At 39.3% G+C, this 17,015-nt stretch overlaps 1 protein-coding gene across 4 annotated transcripts in view; it reads left to right on the top strand.

Annotated features, from left to right (window-relative positions):
• The first annotated feature begins 16,274 nt into the window (after positions 1-16,274).
• The window catches only part of TP63 (tumor protein p63), a 220,224-nt gene continuing 219,483 nt past the window's right edge, over positions 16,275-17,015 (top strand). For all 4 annotated transcript variants that reach the window (XM_061193281.1, XM_061193280.1, XM_061193282.1 and 1 more), the window contains exon 1: positions 16,275-16,336. In XM_061193281.1, the coding sequence (XP_061049264.1) occupies positions 16,275-16,336 (62 nt within the window). The remainder of the gene's footprint in view (positions 16,337-17,015) is intronic.

The following is a 17,015-nucleotide window of genomic DNA, read 5'->3' as shown; positions in this document are numbered from 1 at the left end:
AGGTTTACTAGTCACAACTCCACTCTTTGGTAACATTTCTCCTCCCTAGTGGCTTTCAAAGCCAACTTCAAATGTGCTAGAAGCAGCCACTTGTCCATTTTTGGCCTTCATCCACTTACTCAGTTCATAAATCATGTTTTATTTTGAGGAAGAGGAAAGCAGTTCCTGCCAGGAACTGGTTGGGCACCATCAGACAAACCTCGGTATTGCTAGAAGCCGGCCTGGAGCTCACATCTACACTTTGCTGTCCTCCTATTAAACACCAACACAATTTCACAAAGCACCAGTGTTAGACAAGGCCTCCCCATGACTATGATGGGTCAAGACAAAAGTAAGACCAGTCTGTAATCATTTGTAAACACTGTAAAAAAGATGAACATTGTTCAAACCACAAAAATGACCACACAACCCCTTATCACAGCCGATATGATTGTGTGGCTTCTTTGCCCAAGTATAGCTTCAGCTTCATTTCATTCATCCCGTCTTATAGATAAGATTTATCAAGATGCCCATTCATAGAATTGTCCCACTTCCTGACAGCATCCAGTACATAGCAAAGTCCCAATCCCTTGAACACTCCCCCAAATAGGCTAACACAAACCCAAATTCTAGAGTAATTTCTTTCTAACACTCTTACTGAGATGCCCAATGAACCCCCATGGTGTACCTTCTTCCTTGCTATAACAGTAAGTCCTACTTGTTCAGCTACAGAACTGTGTGGTCTGTGGCAAGAGGGCATGGACAGGCTCTTCCACCTCCTTCAGCTGGTCTTAGGGCCAAAGTTGAGGAGGCTTTCTGGTACAACTGCTATAGCTGACAGGTGTGTCTGAGGTACCTTCTCATGGCTCTGACCTAGTTCTTGTCCTGCTCAGGCCCAATATGGGTGTAGCATTTTCATCTTTTGCTTGACTGATTCCAAGCTGACTTTATGATTTAGAAGAATGGAAATAACCCAGCTGATGATGCGAAGTTATAGATACGTGGCCATTTAGTACCCCATGGTCAAGTATTCTGTGGCTCTCAAGACCTGGTAACAACCAGGAGCTCTTTTACCAAAAGACGTATTATTTTATCTACTGTGGGTGGTGTAAACTTACCCCAGAATATTAGGGTTTGCATTGTGATTCTCTCACTGAGGCTTGCCATAAGCTTTATGCTGCATATTTTTCCACCAGACACCTGAAGTTTTCAATGTTACCCAATACATGGGCCCGAGCACTATTCCTAGGCATGGGATATGTTTCCTCCAGAACCCAAAAGAGCTATCAGTCTCCCTTGTTTCCTTCTTTATGGTAGGGGATGCAAGATGCAGCATTTTTTTTGGAAGGCATATTTTGGCAAACTCCTGACCACTGGATCCCTAAAGACCTCACTGAACTATCAGGATTCTGAATCTTCGTAGGGCTTCTCCCCCATGCCCTGGAGCACGTGCCTTATCAAGGCTTCCAGCAAGGCTGTCTCTTATTTGTCTTGCCTGAGCAGCATGATGTTATTGACATAAAGCATCAGTGTGATGTTCTGTGGGTTGACCAGGCAGTCCAGATACCTTCATTCTACAATATGACAAAGAGCAGGAGAGTAAACATAGCCCTGAGGCAAAACTATAAATGAATATTGTTGCATGTCCCATGTGAATATGACCTGTTTATTTTCTTCCTTTATAATCAGAATAGGCAAGAATGCATTTACCAAATCAATAGCTACAGATCCTATACCCGAGAGCTTGTTAACCTGCTCTAGCAGAGATATCACCTCTGGCATAGCATTGCAATCAGGGCCATTACTTGATTGAGCTTTCAAGAGTCTATGCTTAGTCTGCAGGACCCATCTGAGTTCTGCACACATTGAGAAACTAAACAGAGATATGATCAGGATACTCCCTCCACCCCTGTTCCATTCCTTACACTATTTAATGAGATCTTTCATCACCATCCTTCCTGGAATGTGATATTACTTTTTATATACTCTTTGGCCAAGTGAAGTAGAGGGCAGTTTCAGAGGTGTTCACTTGAACTTTCCCACTCTGATAGCTCTTACTCCGCAGGCCAAAAACCCAATGTGGGCATTACTCAGTCAAGTATATTAATTCCAATTACTTGATGACTGGATAAATGACCACTGGGTGGGTCTCCAGACACAGTGGACCCATTGTCTGGTGGATTTGAACCAGAATTCCATGTATGACCTGATCACGTGAGCTCCCACTTCAACAGGGTACCATGACTAACTTAAGGTCTCTGGGTATCAATGTCAACTCAGATCTCTTGTACTCAGGTCAATAGCCGTAGGCAAGACTGGCTATATAATTTGCAAGGTCTACTACTAATGAAAATGTGGGGCCACTTGTTTACAATTATTAAAAATTTCAAGAGGGTGACAATACAGCATTAAACCAAGTTAGGAACCCTTCTAAATACAGAGCACACCCTTGAGGCCGGCCCTGGCTCTAGGTTTCTTAAGGGGAACCTAAAGGCATTGCCATGGCATATACTTGCCATAGCATTAGAGGTTACTTTTTCCCAGGAATCCAGCCAACTCTTCAGTCAAAGGATTCTATATCTAAAAATTGACTCGGGTCCACAAATCAAGCAAGAAACTGTGACTTTGTGTTGGATGACCACCTTTAGCCTCCCACTCCCCCATCTTGCTTTTTTCTGGCTGTAGATTTAAGCAGAACCCTTGTTGGCTTAAATTTATTTTTCCTGTCCATTTATTTTTCCCTTAGGTAGGCCATGACCATCTCCACAAACTCCCTGCAGGCCAAAACCCCTTGGCCGCACCGCCAACATTTCTGGTCATTATGGTACTTATGATCTCCTGGAATCTGGCAGCTAAGTGCCACCATCTGGACTGTATTACCTGGTGGTAAATGGACATCATTGTCATGAATATCATTGAGCCCAGCTCTGTGAGCATCTCTCCTACAAGCAGCCTTGGGTTGCAGAGGAGAGCCAGCACTGAACTTCTTAGTGATGTGACTCCTCTTTTCCCTAGCACATTTCTCATGGCCTTGGAGAATCGTGTGTCTTCTTAGCCCATCTAACATATTTCCCCTGGGAATCTTCTGGCTTCACACAATATATCCTTCTAGCATGTTTACCTCCCTTAGACTCTTTATTCCTTCCTACCATCTGCCAGAAAAACTCAAGCAATTCCTCTTTACTCATCATTGTTCATCACTTTTTCCAGAGTTATAAGAACCACTCCAGCAGTGATCTTGCCCCATCCACGATGGTTCTTACCAAGGTTTTAAATCCCATGTCATGAGAAAGTACACCTAGGTCAATGAACTCTTTCTTATGTAGTCTTATATTCCAGCCCCCTCAATCAAGAATTCTCAAAACCCAATCCCAGGGATATTTCCCTGACTTTTGTTGGTACAAGCTAGATAATTCTGGTAACTCCTTTGGTATATAATTAATTTTTTCCCTTATTATGACCAGCTGGGTTATGCTGCACTTTAACTGTATTTAGGGTCCTTGCAGCCAAGAGAGAAGGTAAAAACATTCCTGATGTGGAATATTTACTGCTTTTATAGGAAACACCTCTGTAGCAACTTCCAATATGAAGGAAGTTCTTACTAGGAAAGGGTAGTCCATTCTACAAGCTCTGAGGGTTTAGGGGAATGCTGTGGTCAGAATATTTCTGTCCCTTCAAAATTCATATGTTGAAATCCTACTGCCCGTCCTTTCCACCATGTAAGGACACAGCGAGAAGTCTGTAATCCAGAAGAGGGCCCTTCCACGACCATGCTGGGGCCCTGATCTCAAACTTCCAGACTCTAGAATTGTGAGAAATAAATTTATGTTGTTTATAAACTATCCAGTCTGTGGTACTTTGTTATAACAGCCTCAACTAAGACAAAAAGCCTACAGAGCCAGCTTATCAGAGGCATCCACTTAATGTCCCCAGTCCATATTTCAGGGTCTCAGGTACTTCCAACCAGCCTTGGCTGACCATTCAAATGTCTCTTGAGCTCTGTGACTTGATCAGGTGCTCAGTCTGCTGCTTAGCTTGTTTATTTTTGTAAAGAGGCCCTCACCTCTTTGTAAGCTATCAAAGAGGCAATCTGACTCATACTTGGCCTTTAACTGCTTGTTAAGAGCCCTTTGTTTCTCAATATCCCTCTGCAGAGTGTCAATACAACTGAGCTGTAACCATACAACTCTACTTCCTTGTAGGAACTGTTTTGCCTGTGTCTTCCCAAAAGCCTGAGTCTTAGAAGCTGCAGGTCTGCCCCTACAGTGGGTCTTTTCCCAGGTCAACATTGGTGAAATCTATAGCAATTGGGCCTCCATCTTGGAGCAGAAACAATCCACACTCCACGTAGCTCTGGATGCCATTCTATTTGCTTGACATGTAGAGAATGAGTCAGTCCTAAATATTCAACTTCTATCTGCATTCTTGGACCACTCTCAGGACCACTTGTATCACTTTGTGTTCTCTGAGAAACAGACCCCAAGATGGAATCAGATGTGCAAAAGATGTACTAGGAAGAATGTCTTTGGAGGATAAAGAAGAAGAAACCAGAATAAGGGGGTTTATGTCAGAGGGTGATAAAAACTCTCTCTGAAAAACCAAGAAGAGGAGAAAATTAGGAGAATACAGCAGAAAGAGTTTCAGACCAAAGTTTAGTCAGGCCAATGAGGTATTATTGACTCAAAATCACATTGGAGGTGTCCCATGTGTTGCCAGAATGGTCCTGGTTTGGTAGCCCCACTAGGTTCAGTCCTTGGCTGGGAGGAGCCTGGATGTACAATGGCCTCAGTGAGAAAGCAATAAGGATGGAAGGGGCACCAACTGTGTCTGTCAGTCAGTGATGTGTTCCACATTAGAAGAGCTGAGCTGTGTATTTCCATGACCTCCACGTTCTGCATCACAAATGTCTCATAAAAGCCCTTTTTTTTCCCTCTTGAGCCAGTGGTTGGCAATGGACAGAACTCATTGTGAAACACTGCACCCTGACCTGGTGACCCTGGGCCACACCATTCCACCCTCATCCGCCAACCCACGTAAACTCTCTGAGTTCCGTTCAACATCTAAGGCCACACTTCTAAGCATATTTCAAATCAGGGTGAGCATTTATTTCCCATTTCTTAGTAGAAATTCTCCACATAGAAACAAATCCATCAGGAAATTGAGACTCATTCTTTGACATCCATTCATCCTGGCATAATTTGTGTCACCCTCTTATTGTGAACACCTTCCAGAGACAAATTCTACAGGAAGGTATTTTTAATGGTTATTTATGGTGGGTTTTTATTTTATACTTTTGAGTATCAAAATGTAGTATTTTCACTGTACAAAATTTGAAAACTACAAAAAGGTATCAGCAAGAAAATATTTTCTTCACTCCATAACCCCATCCACTCAGAAATAATAACTGTTAAGAGTTTATTAACTTCCTTTCCCTTGTTTTGCCTTTGTGATAGTGTCTGTATAAATTTTTCCACACCATGAGAATACATTGCCTACATTGTTTTATTTCTTCCATTAAAGGGCTTTTAAAATTTACTTTTTAAATAATTTTGCCTTGATATCTTGTGTTGATTATTAGGAGGAAAATAAGCAAATTAGAGGAGAATGTAGTAATAAATAAAATAGTAATAAATAAAATAAATAAAATAAAATAAATACTCTGTCTATAATTATTGTGTATATATATTAATATATATTTATTAGAAATATATTAGATATGCATATAAGTATACATATATAAGTATATACACATATTATAGGTAATATTTGTAAATATACACATACACATATATCTGTATGTTATACATATAGACATACATATATCTCTGTATAAATATCATCACTATATCTTGTGGCTCTCTCTCTCTTTCCTCTCTCCACATATTTCTCTTTATGAGTGTATAGTCAGGATCTCACAATCTGAAAAAAAAAGATGATTTTTACTTTGAAAATATATGTCTTACAATCATTATTCTAACAAAAATGATCATTCAGGCCCATGGGGAAAATTATTTACTCTCTTCAGAAGTATAACATAAGTGATACTGAGTAGGGATCCAGATGGTCTAAATGGATCAGTGACTGAGTGGCAGAACAATATGTTACCCACCCAAAGGCAGCCAAGAGTAGTTGTGTTTTCAGATTGATGTTATTCCTCCAAGGTTGTGCTTTAAGTTTACTCCTTAGAAACTTGGCACAGAGATGTTTCTGTAAACAAGACCCATTCAAGGGTCATCCCATGTGGATTCCCCTGTAAGGATGCCCTGAGAATCACTTCCATCCCACAGAAGCATTTTATCAGTGCATCCACTCCCACATGCTTAAACAGTGCGCACAACCCAGATTTCAAAATAAGCAGAGTTAACATTCTTGACTCCCAGCCCAAATGTGGGTGCTCGTCATGAACTCATGCCTTCCTTTAGGAGTTGACATTTGTGGTGCTTATGTTATCACAGGCTGACTGGCCCAGGAAAAAGTCACCAAAAGACATGTGCTAGAGACCATGCATAGCCCTCCAAAACATAAAAATATACACAATGCATTCTGGATCTTTTGGCAGGGGAGCGGGCTGTCAAAAGTATGGTGATATTTTCAGGCAAACAGGTTTACCTGAGTTCCGATCATGATTCTACCACTACCTGGCTGAGTGATGAATGCAGAGTCACAAACTAACTATCTAGAGATAATAAGACTCAACTTGTCTAATTCCTAGAGTTTGTATTGGTTATCTATTAATAGATAGATAATGGACATGAGATATTTAATAACTGCCAAACACTATAAAAATTTTGGGTTTGTAGAGGTGCTGTAAGGAAAGAAGATACAGTTTATATTTACCTTTATTTTCCCAGAGTCCTGCACAATACAAGGCATACCATAGGCACTTAATTCATATTATTTTATTGAGTAAAAAGAGTAATGTCTGGGAGTAAGTGAAGCTGGGTCCACTGCCACTGATGTTTATGTGATTGTGTGACTATGAGTTTGTTTCTTAAGCTGCCTGAGTCTTAGCTTCCTCATGCATACAATGGAGGAAATGACACCACTTGTCCTAGTATTAATACATCTACATGACACTTGGGAGACTGATAAGATAACTTCTATGAAAGTGTTCTGTAAAATTTAAACCACTATGCACATGCTTGTTATTTTTAAGTCGTTTGCTGGGATGTTTTTCGAAGCAAATGGTCTCTAAATTCCTTTTTAACTTTGAGTATAGCTAATTTTCAAAAAGAAAAAAAAAAAGGCATTTACTAAATGTCTCCTAGTTCCTCTGTTGGGAGCTGTGCTCCATTGGTACACAGTATATCTCACGAAGCTACATACCAGAAAAGCAGCCGGTGGTTTAGGAAATCATCACACCATAGTTTTTGGTAGTCACTAGTATATACAGATCGGATCTTTTTTTTCTTGGCTCACACCCACTCCTCTTCCTTCCACAAAGGATGGCTTTTGTGGCTTCCTGATAATCAGGATTCAAAAATAAGGCACAAATTTTTGAATGTGTGTCTGAGGGAAGGTTCAGCCACAGCTGTCTCCCTTGGGCTCAAACCTCAGAAAAGTAAATAAGAATGCTACATTCTATCCTCTCCCACCTACACACATGTTTCATGAATTCTAGTAAACATATTCTTATCTCATCAATTTAATCAGGCACCACATACCTCAACGAGCAAGTTAGTCATCGGCAACTCAGGGACACAGCTCTGCAAAAGTCTTTTTTTTTTTAATCGTGAAACTTAAGATGCAAGAAGGCAAAGAAGATCGTTCTCAACTCTACTGGAGGCCAGAGACTGGATCTTATTGATCTACTTTATGCCTACAGCTCCCAGCACGCTGACAGGCACACAGAGGAAGCCCTTAAGGAATATGCATGTTGAATCTATTAATCAAACATCAAATCAGTGAGTAAGTACCATAGAGTCTTGCGAGAGAATTACACTGGAAACCACTAGAAATTCAGGTCTCATTACAATATCATCCTTTGTCATTTATTTGTAATAAGCAATCAAACAAATGCATTAGATTCAGAGTCTAGAAGCTGAAGGTCAATTTATTTTACATATTATCTTTTTCCCTCATTCTTTTAACAAATATATATTTTTTACCTATGATGTGCTGTGTGTAACAAGAGCCTAAGCAATTATTGTGGATTAAAAAAATTCTTATAAGTAATTGGTTGCTTAGAAGTTCACAGAAAAATAAATGACCCTTTAGCACAAGTGTAGAACATCATGTAATACATTTTGTGGACAAATATTGTCCTTAGTTTCCTCCTATTTTTCTTTCTCTTGATGTTTATACTGGTTATTAATTTTATCATTTACCTACGTATTTAATTTTTTAAACTTTTTAAATTGTGGTAAAAAACACATAACATAAAATTTACCAGCATAACCATTTTTAAGTGTACAGTTCAATAGCGTTAGGTATATTCACATTGTTGTGCAATGACTCTCCTGCACTTTTTCATCTTGCAAAACTGAAACTGTACCCATTAAACAACAACTCCTCATTTCCTCCTCTCAGCCCCTGGTTACCCTGCATATGTATTTTTAAATCTTCTTCTGTGTATTTTATAAGCTACCTCAAATCACTCTGGAACAAAGTGATTTCATGTAGATAGATAGATAGATAGATAGATAGATGATAGATAGATGGACTGTCTGTAAATGTAGCCTACAAGCCACGAGGCTTGTGAGATTTTAGTTCCTCGACCAGGGATTGAACCTGGGCCACTGCAGGGCAGTGAAAGCGCCGAGTCCTGACCACTGGACCACCAGGGAACTCCCGAGCCTACAAGTTTATAGTCATGGACCCTCAGGGTTGGACAGAATCTTAACATCATATATTCAGCCTTATCTTCTGCAGTCCCAATATAAGAATTAACAGACACACTTGCTGTTTACAGCACTGCCAGACATTTGTGTTCCTACAAACACACACAGTATAAGGATAAATACTATTTAATGCAACTCTCATCATAAAAGACCAAATAATGTATGGTGCATTTATAATTGTATATGCTGAATAATAGACAGGGAAAACCTGGTTTTGATATTGATTCCTCTGCTTACAAGTTTGTATGCCTGATAAACGGAGGAAAACTTTCCACGGAGAAGTTTCAGTCTCTGTGCAGTTCCAACTCTCCTCCACTAGTCACGCATTTTCCATGGCAGTTATTGTTTGAGATATCCATATTGTGATGTGTCCTCCAGCCTGGGTCTTCAGTGACACCATGCCTAGTGTCATGGGCAGGAGGAGTATATACTTGGAAGCCATTCCTCTACCAGGATGAGTAGCAATACTTTAACTCTACACAAACCCAGCTACAGACCACATTAATGTATTCCCCCAATCCAAACTAAAAGTATCCTCTATTCAACTTGCCCTTGCCTGGATCTTAGAAATCCCGCGGCCTCTCTATCACCATTCTATGTGAGATGAATGGTGATGAAGGGGAAATTGGAGTAGAAAGAGATGGTAATATTAGATGACTGTATTTAAAATATCTCACATTTGTATATTTTACAGAAGCATAATGGCCACATATACATATTACTAAGATATTTCCTAGAACCTTAGAAAGGACTATCTATGTAAGTAAGAGGTCTTGACATTCAAACTTTCTTAGGTTCGCAGTAAATCTGTGCCTGAGATGAGGCTTGGAGAAAACCCTTCGATGGGCTTTAAAAACTGAGAAATTCCTGATACGAAGCACTGAGATGTACACAATATCACAGTATCACAGATGTTTCTGCCAAAAGTAGATAACTCAATCTAATCATGAGGAAACATCAGTCAAACCTAAACTAAGTTACATTCTACAAAATAACTGGCCTGCATGCTTCAAAAATATCTGTCATGCCGTAAAGACTTGTGTTTGCCAGGGAAGGGTGGGAGGCAAGAGAGGGTTGGATTGGGGGTTTGGGATTAGCAGGTGCAAATTATTCTATATAGGATGGATAAAGAACAAGGTCCTGGGACTTCCCTGGTGGTGCAGTGGTTAAGAATCTACCTGCCAAAGCAGGGGACACGGTTTCAATCTCTGGTCCGGGAAGATCCTACATGCCGCGGAGCAACTAAGCCCGTGCGCCACAACTACTGAGCCCGCGTGCCGCAACTACTGAAGCCTGCGTGCCTAGAACCCATGCTCCCCAACAAGGGAAGCCACTGCAATAAGCCCACGCACCACAACAAAGAGTAGCCCCCGCTCGCCACAACTAGAGAAAGTCCGTGCGCAGCAACGAAGACCCAATGCAGCCTAAAATAAATAAATAAATAAATAAACAAATAAATGAAAAAATAAATACATTTATTAAAAAAAAAAAGAACAAGGTCCTACTGTGTAGCACAGGGAAGTATATTCAATCTCCTGTAATAAACCATAATGGAAAAGAATATGAAAATATATATATATATTCTTCTTCATATATATGTGTATATATATATAGCTAAATCACTTTGCTATACACCAGAAACTAACACAACATTGTAAATCAACTATACTTCAATTAAAAAAAAAAAATCTGTTATGAAGCACAATGACTGAGGAACTGTTCCTGATTACTAAAGACTAAAGAAATAGAACAATGGAATGCAATGTAGGATCCAGAATTTTCTGTTGCTATAAAAAACGTCATTGGGACAATTGGCAAAAGCTGAATAAGGTATGTAGAGAAAGTAATCGTATTTTATCAATGTAAATTTCCTCATTTTTTAACTGAACTGTGATCATATAAGAGATTGTCTCATTTTAGAAAATATGCACCAAGACACTTAGAATATGCACCAAGAGTCAAGGTGCACCATATCTGCATCCGACAAATGGTTCAGGAAAAAAAAATGCAAAGTGCCAAATAAGGACTTCCTATGTCTCCTTATTTATCTCTCTCTCACGTGGGCACTGAGCAAAGGAGGGGTGGGAGTGAGGAGCAGCCCCCATACAGCTGTTCAGGGATGTCTGGAAAAGAAGCCCACCCACATTGCTCTGGGACACTGGGTGTGACTTGGAGGGTATCGGGTTTGTCTGTTAGGGACACTGCCAACCTCCTCCCTCCCCAATTGGCCTCTGTGTTTCCTTGCATGCCCTCTGATTAGAAAAGTGTCCCTTTCCTCAGACACTTCTCTAAAGCATCTTCTTTCTTCTCAGTAGACTCTGAGACATTAGCTTTATGCACTTTTTTTCTATTTGATGAATTCCGGTGACCTGTAAGAAGGTGGAGGTCAAATTAGAAGAAGCACATGGCTAAGCTTGCAATGCACTTGCTTTTTCATTGATATAAAAAAGCATTTGACCCTAATACAGTGCACTTAAATTCTTGGCCCAGCTTTACTCCTACTAGATGTCCTACTTCAGCAAATATTAGATTCATAGAGTATAAAGCTGGGAGGGTTGGTAGGATCCCCCCAAAAACAGAACCTGGTTTCTACTTCTATGAAACAGAGGTTGTGGAGTTGAACTGAAGTTATGTCCAGAAAAGTGTTTTAAAACTAAAAATCATCAAACTCTTCAGTCCCTTTGATTTGGGTGACACTCGATGAATTTACTCCGCCACCTCTTATGCTAGAAAGTTCTCTCCTTATCCCCATATTATAAAAGAGGGACAGGTCAGGATGACTTGGAGAAGAGAGAACCTGAGGTCCAGTTACCCTGATGAGAAATTCAGCTTCTCCAGTCACACAGCCACAGACAGCCAGAGCTCTAAGGAATGTGAGACATCATCCACTTCAAGCCCCTCGTGGTGGCATCTGTTGTTTTCTGTTGCCCTGAACCTATTGCCCTTTCCTCGCTTAATAGAACCTCTGTTTTCTTTCAGAAACTCTCTTTGCCCCAGTCTTGGTAGAGCTATCAATCAAGGCATTCAGATTTCTCCTGGCCTAACATGGCATCTTCCTTCCGAGAATTTGAATCTTAAGGTAAGTGACTCAAGTTAAAAAAACCAAAAAACAAAAACCTGTTGGGTCTGACATTGCTATGGTGGCACTATGAAATGACTCTATTCATTCCTGTTACTTAGATCCCTGAAGCTATTCTGGTTCCAGCCTTTTCCCAAATCTTGTTTTTCAACTTTCTCTTCCAGTCTGTGAATTTTCATATTTTAATCTATTTTTATAGTTTTAGTTTTACTTAGCAGGAGTTAGTTTCCATTGCTAATGACAAAAGAATCCTCACTGGTACATCCTTCCTCTTAAAGAGCAAGAATGTAAGGCCCAAAGACAGTAGGCTACTTGCCTAAAGTCAGGGAGGAAGTTGGGACCAGAGCCCAAACCAAACCCAGGTTAGTCAGTTTCTCTCTACACCTGCTGCCTTCTCTAGAGCTATAGCAGCCTTGGAAGGAATGAACTATTCCACATCATTAAGGGACTCAATGGAATGAGTCATTATTGACCTCTTAAAAAGTCTATTGGACTTCTGCTTTGGGCCATAATTGAGGATATGAGACCAGAATTTGTTCTTAATGATGAAAAAAAAGGAGCAATCCACATGTTCAACAACCATAAAAAAGAAACAGTTACTGACATACATAACTATATGGATGTATCTCAAAAACAATATGTTGAATGAAAGAACCTACTAGACACAGAATACATGCCATGTGCCTCCATTTATGTGACATTCTAGCATTGTGAAGTCCAGCAAGGTAGCCACTAGCCACCTGTGGCTTTTTAAATACAAGTTGATTAAAATTAAATAAAAATTAAAATGCAGTTTCTCAGTCACATTAGCCATATGTGGCTAGTGGCTACCATGTCAGACAGTGCAAATGTAGACTATTTCCTTCATCACAGAAAGGTCTATTGGATAATGTTGTTCTAGAAAACATACATCTGATACATAATGACAAACAAACCAAGAGAGTGATTGTTTAGGGTCAGTGGTGAAGAAGGATTAAGCACAAAGGGGAGCTTTTAAGGTAATGGAAATGAGGGGATTTGGGGGGTAATGAAATATTCTATGTCTTGTTTGTGGTAAAGACTACATGGTATATAATATGTCAAAATTCCTCAAATGGAATGGTAGAATTAGTGAATTTAGTGAATTTCATTGTATGTAAATTATACCTCAATAAAGTTGATTCTAAAAAGTCAAATGTTTCATGGAAGTTCTTTTTTAACCACTTATAATAATTATTAGATGCATTTTTGCAAAGATATAAACATGTTATTTGTCCACTAGACCGTATTTTGCTAGTCCCTGGAGATACAGAGATGAATCAGATAGCAAACCCGCCCTCAAGTTGTTCACGGTCCAGTACAGGAGATGGGTCTTATGCAAAAATAGCTCAAATCCAGGAAGAAAGTAGCAGGTGCCCTTTCACAAGTGAAAATATCATGATTTAAGACATTAGAGGTAGGGTAGCTTCCTTTTACCTAGAGGGATGAGAAAGGCTTCCTGTTCTTTGAAGTATTTGTGAGATATATGCACATGGGGTTTAAAAACATTCTGGATGGAAGACAAAATATGATCCAAGGTGAGGGACAAAACAGAAAAGTATGTCACCCAGTGGATAGAGTGCATAAAGGAGAGCAGTGAAGAAGTAATTCACATGGATATAAATGAGAAGGGTTTGTGTTTTGAATACCTGAGTTTGGCAAAGTGCACATTCTTGGCTGCTAGGCGCTGAAGGGAAAAAGTGTACTTTTATCCTGGCCCTCAATGTTACTGTTTCCCTAAGCTCTTTACTTTCTCCTCCTCTTCCTACAAATCAAAAATCTTCACAAACAACATCATTCAAAGATGTAGGTCATGCTCAGAAAGGCAATTACCTTCTCTCAGCCTAATGCATAACTTATTCTATTACAATCTCTACCTAAAAGACTTAAGGTGTTGGAAAAGCATCTAACTTGCACAGCAAAGAAATAATTTATGCATTTGTATAGTAACCTGAGCCCCCCTGGGTGAAGAGGGATGTAATATAAATGTAAGTGGCAATTATGGTAATTATAGTATAATTGTCACTTATTTTCCCAGGTTCTGGATGGTTGTGTGCCATGGGTGTGCTGTTGAATCCTGGAGAGTTTGCCTTTTGCCCTTGGTCAGGGTAGCTCTCTGCATTTATTTTCACAATGCAATAGGAGCTAGTATGTTTCATAATTATTTACATAAACTTTTACCATTTAGTATCTGTCCCTCTTACCTAATAATTTTAGGATTTTTTAAAATAACAACTATCGATGTCACGGCATACATTTTAAATGGTCTTTTTTATAAATTAGGCTATAAAACTTTTGAAATTAAAAGCATACTAAGAATGTTTGCAAATTAATAATTTCTTTGGGAGCCTAGAGCCTCTGCTGGTAAGTTAAAATATTTGGAAGAGCGCTGCTTATTTCCTAGAAGTATATGAAAAGCGGGCCTGAAAAGAGCACTAGGTCTTGCTACTCAAAGTGTGATGCAAGGCCCAGCAGCACCAGCAGCAGCTGGGAGCTTGTGAGAAATGCAGAGTCTCAGGCCTCACCCCAGACCCACTGAACTAGAATCTGCATTAACAAAGTTTCCAGGTGACTCGCAGGTGCATCAACATTTGAGAAGCACTGCATTAGAGATCATTCTTTCACCTCTCATTTTATAAATGGGAAAGGCCGGGCACTTGATGGGACTTGGCCATGCTCAAAGGAAATTGAGTATTTTTAATTTAAGAACTCTATATACTCCCGTCATCTGTATTTGCTAATAGCAGGGAATAAAGCCAAACACTTTAACTCCAATTAACAAATCTATAATTAATTAGTAAAATGATCTTCCCTCAAATTTCCCATTTTGTAGAACAAGCTGTTTGAATTGGCTGGGGCTCAGGCCGGCATATTTGTGAATTTCACAATTCACAGATGTTAGACACTCTCAGGCTAAGTAAGGAAGAGAATGTCGAGTTTTAAATAGCTTCTCCCTTCTATCCTGGCTGAAGCAACAAATAAAATACTTTTATGAAACACATTTTGAACCAAAATTTCTCAAAAGGAGATGTCAAATTGCTCTGGAAATGACTTTAGATTATCTCACAACTTTGACAACTTCTGATGTCACCAATTTACAGGTCACCTATGGTTGAGGGTGAAAGGAGGTTATGAACTTGCCATGTTAGTGACACTTGGGCATGCTGTTTTTTTCTGTTGGAGTCTATTTTAATTTAGCTTCTGAAACATATTTCATTCAATATCCAAATCCACAAAACCATGATAGGTTTACAGCCTGTATTCAGAAAGGAAGTGAATTATTCTGTATGTAGATTTTTTGATATTATATTAATTTTTGGATATATGAACAAGTTAACGGTTTTACTCCAAAGTAGCTCGAGCTAAAGCAAAACCAAAACCAGAAAAAACAATGACATAAATAAGAGAGTGAGAGAGACTGAGAGAGATGGAAAGAACTCGAATGTTTTCAGTAACAGGCAATTTGAAATAATTTTGTAAGCTTTAAAATAGTTGAAAATAGTGCATTATTTTCCATTTTAATATTACTTTAAGAAAATTATGTGTGTGTGTTTGAGGTAGGATATTTGAAAAACTCAATCAAGGTTATTATTTTTTTTTAATTTAGGGAAAGCAAAGCTAAGGGGATATGAATGGGTATCTCTTTTAGTTGAGACGAAGAGTGAGTTCTAGGTTAAATATAATCAAGGAATTTCCCTGTCTTTGCTATTTGAGATTGTGACCACAACAGGCGGTTGGCTGAAAGGGAGAATGAAGGGTGGGGGGAAGGGGGGGTGGAGGTGGAGATGAAGAAAAAAAACAAAACAACTTCCTAAGCAGCTCTGTGAAATATTTAGTTCCAGAAGCAGTTACAGAAGCCCTCAAATCAAATCAGTATGCAGAGACAAGGAAACATTAATTAGCTGGAGCAGGGTGGACACTCATTAGCTCTTGTTCTGTTGTGAAAGTCCAGGCTGCTGAAATTAAACTCTGATGCCATTCATGCCAGCATCCAATCACCAGAGAGACCAGAAGTTCAGAGATGACTCCAAGCTGCCAACAAGTGTGGCCACTATACGACAAGGACTCTAAAGCCGTGGTAGAGGGGGAAGAACAACTTTAGAGAGGATGCCCAGCTGGTAAGATTCGACTGTTTCTGATGTTTTAGTCCCTTGATGAATCTCATTGGCTCAAATCAAGAAACGCTCCGCCTCTTTGCAAATGTGTGTGAAGGGGGGAAGTGTCTACCCTTCTATGTCTGATAGCATTTGACCCTATTGCTTTTAGCCCTCTGGCTTTATATCTATGTATACACAGGTATATGTGTATATGTTATAATACTGTTCTCCATTTGTTGATATCAAAGAGAGTTGAAGGAAATGAATTTTGAAACTTCACGGTGTGCCACCCTACAGTACTGTCCCGACCCTTACATCCAGCGGTGAGTTTAAACGTGACGTAACTTCTATCAAAGCTTAATTGGAGTGCCTTGTGTATGATGAGTGTTTCTGCTGTGTACAAAGAGCAGCCTCTCTTTGTTTATGAGCACAGTGATATTATTTTGCACTTTCTGTGGACTTAAAGTGGTCTGTGGGCATCTCTTCTAGTTTTCTTTTTTTAGTTCTTATCTGGATGTACAAAGTAACGAAGTTTGTAGACCATCTTCCCATGGTTTCTTAAAAAATGGTCACACCATTTTAAGATGTTTAAGATCTGTTATTTGCCTAGATCAGCACTCACCAACCCAAGAAGAAGACATTTCATTGGACAGGAATAGAATAGTCTGTGGATGATCTTCAAGTCAAAAGAAACACAGAATAATTTTGATTTATACCTTAAAAATAGATAAATAGCCATTGTTATACCAAACAGATTGTGGCTTGTCATTTTGGCTCTGTGGCATATTTTCTTCTTGATTTGTTTCATAACAAACATCATCTTTTGACAAATCTGACTTTTAAAACTTAACAATTATACTCAATTGTATTTCTGTTTATAGGAAGGAACGTTTGCCTAGCACTAAGAGGGAATATTAGTGAGCATGCACGATGTGTGTGTGTGTGTGTGTGTGTGTGTGTGTGTGTGTGTGTGTTTCAAATTAGAGTTTGCTATTTTTAAAC

The sequence above is a fragment of the Eubalaena glacialis genome, chromosome 6 (genome assembly GCF_028564815.1).
Source record: "Eubalaena glacialis isolate mEubGla1 chromosome 6, mEubGla1.1.hap2.+ XY, whole genome shotgun sequence".
Lineage (NCBI taxonomy): Eukaryota > Metazoa > Chordata > Mammalia > Artiodactyla > Balaenidae > Eubalaena > Eubalaena glacialis.
The sequence above is the reverse complement of the archived record's forward strand: the minus strand, read 5'-3'. Positions and strand labels throughout refer to the sequence as shown.